We start from the raw sequence: 10,000 nt of genomic DNA, 5'->3' as shown, positions 1-10,000 counted from the left end.
GGGGCTTTAAAAAAAAAAGGACTATGAAGGGCTCCTAAGGTCTATGAAGGGTTGCAGAGGGCTATGAAGAGAGTAAGTTCTGAGGTGCGATCCGAAAAGTTATTTGATTTTGACTTTAATGATATTGAAATTGATATCTTAAAACTGTATCTTGTATGTTGTGGTGTGGCTATATATACACCTGCATACATATACATAAGCACGCACACACAAACCTATACCCCTACCTCTACTATACATACATATACATTACGCACCCCATACCATACACGCGCACACCCCAAAACCACACACAAACACACACACCCCACAACACACACACACACACACACACACACACACACATATTTCTGTATATATATCTCATACTACTGACCTTGCTGTCCTAAAAAATGGCTTGTCGTCCGCAGTACCAGTACTAAAAGTACGACCGCGAGCCGGTACGAGGACCCCCAAACCAATAACCGACTCCCCGAACATGGGCGCCTCCGCGCCCGTGCCCGCCCACGGTGGGTACCCTGTAAAACGCCTTTTTTGGGCCCCTGGAAAAAAAAACCCCGGGGCAGCGAGAAAACCCGCGCCCCCCCCCGCCACCGACCCCCCCCCACGGCATGAAGCCCCCCGCTCTGGAAGGGGAACAAAAAACGGGAAAAAAAGGGAAACCCCGTGGACGGACACGAATACGTCACCCTCGAGGAGTAAGTACGCCGGCGATTTGGCTCTCTGGTGCCTCTGCGGTGGAAAGCCCAAGTCGTCTTTTTTCCGCCCCTTGTGCCCAACATGATATTGCGGGTGGGGTTTTGTGCCCGTTTGTATTCATACATACATACTTACGCGCGCACGCAACATTATAATTTTGTGTGTGTGAGGGGGGTGTGTGTGTGTGTGTGGTGTGTGTGTGTGTGTGGTGTGTGTGTGTGTGTGTGTGTGTTTTATACATATGAAAATATGTCGTAAAAGACATATAGATAGATAGATAATAGATAGATAGATAGAAGAATTAAGATAAAAAAAAATTAAAGTAACAAACATGGGGGTTGCATGAGGCAAAAAAAAAACAAAGAAGATAACAATAACAAAAAAACAGTTACGTAACATGTAAGAAAAGAAAGAAAGAAGAAAAGTGAAAAAGAGTGCAGAAAAGGAGAGAGAGAGAGAGAGAAGAGGGGAGGAAGAGAGAGAGGGAGAGGGAGAGAGAGAAGAGGAGGAAGAGAGGGGGAGGGAGAGAGAGAGAAAAAAGGAGAAAGGAGGAGATTTATGTATGTATGTATGTAATGTAAGTATTATGTAATGTATGGTATGTATGTATGTATTAGGTATGTATATATGTAGTAAATGTATGTATGTTTGTGTATGCATGTATTGTATTTATGATGTATCATGATGCATGTATGCATGTATGCATGTATAGCAATGTATCCAATAGATATGAGAATGTTTATGTATTTAAGTAAGTATTAGGTATGTATGTATGTATGCATGGTTGCATGTATGTATAGTAGGTATGTATGTATGTATGTATGTATGTATGTATGGTAATGTGTAATCTTTAGAGAGAGAGGAAGAAATTCAAATGGATAGATATATTGATAGACATATGGGACAGATCACTAATCCACTCCTTTCCCCAATTTCATCTTTTAAATCATATTCTCACTCTACTTGCATCGTCTCACCCATGACCGTTACGCACCACTTGGCATAGAGGTGAAGATAGCAGAGAGAGTGACAGCATTTTCGACTTAACATGTCATTCGGTGATGGCTGAGATTTGGGTCACGCCTGTGTGAAAGAATGTCGCGTGACTTGTGCTTGTGCGTTTCCCTGCTTGCCTTGTTTGGTTTGTCTTTGTCTCTTTCTCTCTGTCTCTCCGTTTGTTTGTTTCCCCTCCTTCTACGTCTATATTTTTATTTCTGTGTAAGTGTGTTTGTCTGTTTGTATCTGTCTCTGTCTGTCTATCTGTCTTCTGAGAAGAGAGAGAGAGAGAGAGAGAGGAGAGAAGAGAGAGAAGAGAGAGAGAAGAGAGAGAGTATGAGAGAGAGAGAGAGCGAGAGAAGGTGGAAAGAATGAAAAGTAGTAACGTAAATACTTTGACACAACAGGCAATGAGGCATTGACACCATGAAAATGTCGCATAAAGAAGAAGAGAATAAAAAAAAAAAAAAGAAAATATAAATAAACTAACGATGTCCTGACGTATGTTATGTCAGTCATGCATGATTTAGGAAAGATGGCATGCACTTGATGGAAACAAATGACTGAAAAATAGGGGAGAGAAGAAGGGGAGGGGGGGGGGGAGTGATCAGCTGATTCTGGGAAGAAAGGGCGAAATTGAGGGAGATGAGAGAAATCGAAGGTGAGGAAGAGAGAGAAGAGAGAGAAGAAGAAGACAGATGAAATGAAGAAGGATAAAGATGGATTGGGATGATAGAAGACATCGAAGGAAAAGGGGAATGAAAGAGGATGTGAAAGATGAGAGAGAAGAAAAAAGAAAATGAAAGAGAGGAAGAGAGGAAAATGAGAGAAAGAGAAGGGGCAGTGGGATGAGAGAGAGGAAGAAGGAAATGAGAAAAAAAGATAGAAGAGAATGATAATAACAAAAATTAAAATAAAAGCGAGATAAGGAGAAGACTTCCGTCTGCTGGTTTTCGATGCTTTTGCAATGGTAATCTTCGTGTTCAACAACCATTGCCTGAACTTGTTGCTACCGTCGTGTTTTTTTTCTTTTTTCTTATTCCTTTTTCTCTCTCTTTGGGGTAAATTTGGGAAAACGAAAGTCCTTTTACCAACCATCCTAGTTACTTTTATCGAGATCATTATGAATTTCGTAAAATTAGATGCAACGATAACGTTTGTGTTTTTTCACTTTCAGATTGTTATTTTTTCTTTAGAGTTCCCTGCTTTATCATATTACACACAGGCACATCATATATACACCACGCAACCACACCACGCACACGCACTACACGTAGACGCACACGCACACACCACCAACGCACCGCACTCCACGCTCACACACACACACACACACACACACGCAGCGCACCGCACACGCACTACGACACAACGCCACCTCCACGCACACGCACACACCACGACACACACACACACACACACCACTAAGGAGAAGAGGAGGCGAACCAGCGGCGCGGGAGGGGGGAGAGGGGGAGAAGTGGGAGGAAGGGGGGGGGTAGGGGAGCATCGAGGGAGCTGCCGACAGCATGGTATAACGGCAACCCGCGCGATCTTCTCCTTGACCTCTCTCCTCCTCCTCCTCCATCTTTCAGCCTTCTTCGTTTCTTCTCTTCCTTATCTTCAACCTTCCTCCTCTTCCGCTTCCTCCTCCTCTTTCCACTCCTCTTCCTCTTTCCTCTCTTCCTCTTCCTCTCCTCTTGCTCTTGCTCTTGCTCTTGCTCTTGCTCTTTGGCTCCTGCTCTTGTTGGGCTTGGGGGTTCTTGCTCTTGTGGGGGGGTGATGCTTTGTTACTTACTTTGTGGGTCTTAGGTGTGTGGTTGGCTTGGTGTTCTTTGGTCTTGCTTCTTGATGTGGTTTGGCTTGGTGTGTCTTGTTGTGGAGGGGGGGTTGGTAGTTCAAGCTTTAGCTTGGGGGTGTTTGTGGTCTTTGTTTGGGGAGAGTTGAATTGCTCATGTATGTTGGTAGTTGTTGTAATCTGGCCTTGGAGTTTAAGTTTTGGTGGTTTGATGTCTTAGGTGGAGGCTCTTTCTTGCTTGTGGGTGGTGGGTTGCGTTAGGGTGAGTGGGGCGGTGGGTTGTGTTGCGTACTGGCTTGGGATGGCTCTTGGGGGGGGTGGGGCGTGCTTGGGGGTTGGGGGGTTAGGGAGTCTTTTGTCTTGATTCATTTGATGTGTTGTCTTGATGCTTCCCTGCTCTTGCTCTTGCTCTTGCTCTTGCTCTTGCTCTTTGCTCCCTTGCTCTCGCTCTTGCTCTTGTTCTTGTTCTGTTCTGTTCTTGTTCTTGCTCCCCTCCTCCTCCTCCTCCACGTTTACTCCTCCGCCGCCTCCTCCTCCCTCCTCCTCCTCTCCTCCTCCTCCTCCTCCTCCCCTCCCCTCCTCCTCCTCTTCCCCTCTCATCCTCCTCCTCGTTTAACCCTCCTCCCCGCCTCCTCCGCCTCCTGCCTCCTCCTCCTCCTCCGCCTCCTCCTCCACCTCCTCCTCCTCCTCACCTCCGATCCTACTCCTCCTCCTCCTCGTTTTTACCACCCGCCTCCCTCCTCCCGCCTCCTCCTCCTCCACCTCCTCCTCCTCCTCCCCTCCTCCTCCTCCTCCTCCTCCTCCTTCCCTCCTCGTTTACCTACCTCCTTCCGTGCCCCGCCTCCTCCCTCATACTCCCCTCCTCCTCCTCCCTCCACCTCCCCGCCTCCTCCTCCCCCCCTCCCCGTGTACCCCTCACTCCCCCCTTTATCCTCCTCCTCCTCCTCTCCCGCTTTTATACCTCCTCCCCTCCTCGTCCTCCCCCCTTTTTTACCTCCTCCTACCCCTCCCCCTTCACCTCCCTTCTCCCCCTTACCCTCCTCCTCGCTCCCCCTCCTTCCCTCCTCCCTCCTCCTCCACCACCTCCTCCTCCCTCCTCCTCCTCCTCCTCCTCCTCTCTCTCCTCCCTCTCCCTCCTCTCCTTCCTTCCACATCCCGGCAGATAAACCGCGCGCCCGAAATGTGGTCCTTACTCCACGCGCGCGCCACACCTGCTCATCCAAGCCTCCTCTCCCACGGTCTTCGTCTGCTCGAGCATCATCATTCTCCATTTCTTGACTTTCCCTCCCTTTGCTTCGAATTTTCGGACCTCTCTTATCGTCATCACCGATCAACACCATCTTCCTTTTTCCTTCTTCTATAGAATTTGTATCATCTTCTTTTTCTTACTTCTTCTTGTAATATGTATTGTCTTTTTACTTATACGGTCGAATAGGAGAGTAGGAGAGAGAGGGAATAGAAAGGGAGAAGAGATGGAGAGAGAGAGAGGGAAGCAAGGGAGAGAGAGTGAAGGCGAGGAGATAGAGGGAGAGAGAAAGGGGGAGAGAGAGGAGCAGAGAGGAGGGAAAGAGAGAGAGAAAAAAGAAGAGAGAGAGAAAGAAGAAAAGAGGAGAGAGGGGAGTGGGAGTATAGGGGAGAGAGAGAGAGAGAGAAGAGAGCTAGAGAGAGAGAAAGAGAGAGAGAGACAAGAACAGACACAGACAGACAGACAGACAGACAGAAACAGACAGAACAGACAGTCAGAACAAGAGAGAGAGAGAGAGAGAGAGATAAGAGAACGAGAAAAAAACTTACAGACGGAGACCCGAGGCCGAAGGAAAAACGGACAGAAAGAGTTTCGGCATCCCAGTTGCCTTCGGGGCAAAAGCGTGCTCAACCAACCATAGCCTAAGTACCGCAATGCCTTAGAGATCATGTGACAATCGTTTGAATGAGGTAAGGTCATCCATATGCATATGATATTCTCCCAACAAGGTCATGCATTGTGTGATAGTCTTGTCTTCAACTCGAGATGGCTTTATACGAAGTGATACGAAGCTTTTTTGTTGGTATTCGTGAACTGCTTAAGTGAAACATTGACCTTTTCACATTATCGCTAACTGGGACAAGTAACGTGCGTTAAAATCTCACTCTCTCTCTCTCTTTCTCTTTCTTAGCCTCTTTCTCTGTCTGTCTGTCTGTCTGTCTCTTTTTCTGTCTGTCTGTCTGTCTCTCTCTGTCTGTCTGTATGTCTGTCTGTCTGTCTCTCTCTCTCTGTCTCTCTCTCTCTGTCCTCTCTCCTCCATCCTTCTGCGCTTGTCTCCAACACGCCCATCCCTCCATCCCTCTCCCTCCCTCATCTTCTCTCACTCCCCTCTCCCTTCTCCCCCTCTCCCCCCTCACCTTTCTCTCTCCTCCTCTCCGTCTCTTCTCTCAATGTCGCCCTCTTCCACCTCTCCCTCTCAGTCCCCCTCACTCATCTCTCCTCTCCCTGTCGTCTCATCTCTCCTCAATCTCTCTCCCTCTTCACACCACTCGCATCCTCATCCGCTCTCCTCTCCTGTCCTCTCCTCTCTCTCCTCTCTCCCTGCCTGCCTGTCTGTCTGTCTGATCTGTCTTCTTGTCTGGCCGGTCTGTCTTCTGTCCTTTTCTGGTCTGTCTTGTCTGATCTTCTGTCTGTCGTCTGTCCTGTCTGTCTGTCTGTCTGTCTGCCTGTTCTGGCCTGTACTGGTGCCCTGCCTTGTCTGAGTCTGTGTGCCATTTCTCCGTCTGTCTGTCTGTCTTGCTTGTCTGCCTGCCTGTCTGTCTGTCTGTCTGTGTCTGTCTGTTCTGTCTGTCTCGTGCCGTCTGTCTGCCTTCTGCTGCTTGTCTGTCTGGCCGGTCTGGGACTCTCTGTTCTTTCTGTCCTGTCCTCTGTCTGTCTGCCTGTCTCTGCCTGTCCCTGCCTGCTTGTCTGTCTGCCTGTCTGCCAGTCTGTCTGTACTGTCTGTCAGTCTGTCTGTCCTGCCTGCCTGCCTGTCTGTCTGTCTGTCCGGGCTTCTGTCCCTGTCTGTCTGTCTGCTGGCTTCTGTCCCCTCCACCACCCTTTGATCTGTCTCACATCTGCCCTATTCCATCTCCCATAGATAAAGCCCCCCCCCCCCCCACCAGTCACTCCCACTCAGTCTTCTCCTATCTTCTCTCTCATCTATCACCCGTCCTCCTCCCTCTCCTATTCCCTTTCCTTTCTCGTCTTCCATCTCTCTTACTGTGCTCCCCCTTTCGCTCCCAATAGCCCTTACCTATCTCTCATTACGTCTCTCAGTCCCTCCACTCGCTCACGTCGCTCTCGTCCCCTCTCCATCTCCTCCTACCCACCATCTTTTCCAACCTCTCCCTCTCTGTCCCTCTCTGACCTTCATCTCTCATTCTCATTCACTCCTCGTCCCTTCTCTCTCACGTCTCTCCTCTCACTCTCTCTCTCTCTCTCCTCTCGTCCTCCTCCTCCTCTCTCCTCATCTCTTCTCCTCGTCTCCTCCTTCGGTCTCCTGTACTCTCTCGTCTCTCCCCTCTCCTCTCTCTCTCGCTCTCGTCTCCTCCATCCTCGTCTCTGTCTCTCTCTCTCTCATATCCTTCTCATTCTCTCTCTTATCCTCTCTCTCTCTCTCTATCTCTTCTCTCATCTCTCTCTCTCTCTCTCTTCTCCAAATCTCTCTCGATCTCTCCCCTCTCTCTCTCCTATCAGGCAATCCTCTCTCTCGTGCTCTCTTCAATTTCTCTCTCTCCTCGGTCGTCTCTCAATCCATCTCAGACTCCTCTCTCTCCTCTCTATCTCTCTCTCCCCCGCTCTCTTTCTCTCTCTCTACATCCCTCGCCGCGCCCTCCCTCCTCCCTCCCTCCCTCCCTCCCTTCCCTCCCTCCTCCTCCCTTCCACTCCACCCTCCCATCTCTTTCTCCTTCACTCCATCTCATTCCTCCTTCCTCTTTCGCCACTCTCTCCCTTCCGCTCCCTCCCAGTCCCTCCCTCCCCCTCGCATCTTTTCTTCCTCCTCGTCGCTCTCTCTCGCGACTCTTCCCTCTCCCTTCACAGAACCCCGTGTTACCGTTAACCACAATAACCTCTCGATGCAAGCTTTGCCAGCCGCCGCACTTGACCTCTTCGTTTCCGCGGACGAACAGTTGTGAAAAGTCCCACTTATTTCTGTTCGCACTTTATGGTCGTTGGTACGGTTTTGATGAATTTGGGTGGGTAGTATGTGTTATATTTATATATGCACACACAGACGACGTATAAATATTTTAATAGACTGTGTGTGTAAAATATATATATATAATATATATATATAAATAATTATATATATATTACACACACACACACTTAATAGTCTATCTGTGTAATATATATATATATATATATAATATATATATATATATAATAATATATATAATATTGTACATACATATATTTAAAACTATATAGTAGTATATATATATATTTTTTTTTTTTTTTTTTATAATATAAGACAAAATATATTGTACATACTTATTATATATATACATAACAAAATATATATGAGAAGTATAAAATATATATATATATATATATATATTTATATATATGTATAATATATAAGTATAAATGATACACATCGATATCATATATATAACATATCCATATATACATACATATTAAATATTATAAAGTATATATATATATCAATATACATATAATATATTCAACATTTATATATATATATTATATATAATATAGTATAGTATATATATATATGAATCTATATATATGTCAAATATATATATTTATGAAAGATATATATATAGTAATATATATAGTATATAAATATATATATATAAAATATATATCAATATATAGTTTATATATAATATATGTGAACATACACCATATAAATCATATATATGTATATAATATTTATATTTCTAAATATATCATATATATACAATATTTAATCATATAATATGTATAAAGAATTAAATATATAATAATATATATATATTAATGGGTATGACTATCATATATGTAATATAGATATATATATATATATAGATAATAATATATATATATATACTATATATGCACACACAGGACATCATAATGTGGTGTGTTTGTGAGTGTGGTGTGTGTTTGTTGTGTGTGTGTGTGTGTTGTGTGGTGTGTGTGTGTGTGTGTGTGTGGTGTGTTGTGTGTGAGTGTGTGTGTGTGTGTGTAGTGTGTGTGTGTGTTTGTGTGTGGTGTGTGTGTTATGAGATGTGTGGTGAGTGAGTGTGTGTACACATACCATACATACATACAAACTACATACAAAACATACATACAATACATACACACATAGCATCAGCATACATATGACGTACAAACATCCATCCAACCATACATACATTCCTGCATACATACATTCCCACATACATACATGCATATACTCTTCGTGCATACCATCTTAACAGGACGGCACTCGCTTTTATATACCTCTCAGCAATGAATGAAAACGACGTAGCCAAATATCCACTCCTTCAACGTTTCAGAAGCGCAAGAAAATCACGCACACAAGCACCGCACAGCAGACACTAAACACAAAACTCACACACACAAGCCCACACACCCTCACACAAATACACGTACAGGCAAAATTAAACATTGAACAGAGAAGGCATTTGATCCGATCTGTATTTAAGTTCATATTGTCTGTTACTGTCTGATCCCTTGAACCAATCTCTAAGGATAATCTGTAATGGAACTATTTTTAGGAATATTAGTTGGATAGTAGGCTAGACGATTTTTTTTTTTTTTCCTTTTCTCTCTCTTTCTCTTTCTCTCTCTTCTCTCACTCTCTCTCTCTCATCCCAGTCTCGTCGCTCTCTCTTCTCTCTCGTCGATCACTCACTCTCTCTCTCCCGGGTCGTCTCCTCTTCCTCCTCCTTTCTCTTTCTTCTCTCTCGTCTCCTCTCATCACTTCTCTCTCACTCTCTCTCTCCTCGTTTGTCCCTCCCTCTTCCCATCTTTCCTCACTCTGTCTCTCAGTGTCTCCCTCTTTCACTCCTGTCTCTCTCTGACTCGCTCTTTCTACTCTCATTCCTCTTTCTCTCCTCTTTCTCTTTCCTTTCTCCTTTCTCTTTCTCTTTCTCTCTCTCTTCTCTCACTCTTCTCCTCTCTCTCTTTTCCCTCCCTCCCTCCCTCTTTTCTCTCTTCTTTCCTCTGTCCCCCCTTTTTCTCTCTTCTCTTCTTCTCTTCTTCTCTTCTCCCCCTCTCTCCCCTCTCTTTCTCTCTCTCGGCTTTCCCTTCTCTTCTCTCCTTCACCGCTCTCCTCCTCAATCCTAAACTCTAACTCCTAACCGCTCTCCACTTCGCTCTCCTCTCTCTCTCTCATCTTTCTCTCTTCTCATCCTCACTTTCTCTCCTCTTCTCCGCCCCTTTTCTTCTCTCTCTCTTCTCCTTTACTTCTTCTTCTCTCTTCCTTCCCTCCGTCTCTTCCTCTTCTTCATTCTCTTCTCCGTCCTCCCTCTCTCCTCCAACTCTTC

The 10,000-nt window shown here is 45.3% G+C and overlaps 1 protein-coding gene across 1 annotated transcript in view; it reads left to right on the top strand.

Annotated features, from left to right (window-relative positions):
* Positions 1-478: 478 nt before the first annotated feature.
* The window catches only part of LOC125031027, a 12,334-nt gene continuing 2,812 nt past the window's right edge, over positions 479-10,000 (top strand). The window contains exons 1-2 of the mRNA XM_047621445.1: positions 479-520; positions 634-698. Of these exons, the coding sequence (XP_047477401.1) occupies positions 479-520; positions 634-698 (107 nt within the window). The remainder of the gene's footprint in view (positions 521-633; positions 699-10,000) is intronic.

The sequence above is a fragment of the Penaeus chinensis genome, chromosome 12 (assembly GCF_019202785.1).
Source record: "Penaeus chinensis breed Huanghai No. 1 chromosome 12, ASM1920278v2, whole genome shotgun sequence".
Taxonomy (NCBI): domain Eukaryota; kingdom Metazoa; phylum Arthropoda; class Malacostraca; order Decapoda; family Penaeidae; genus Penaeus; species Penaeus chinensis.
Note: the sequence above shows the minus strand (reverse complement) of the source record. Positions and strands in the feature narration are given on the sequence as shown.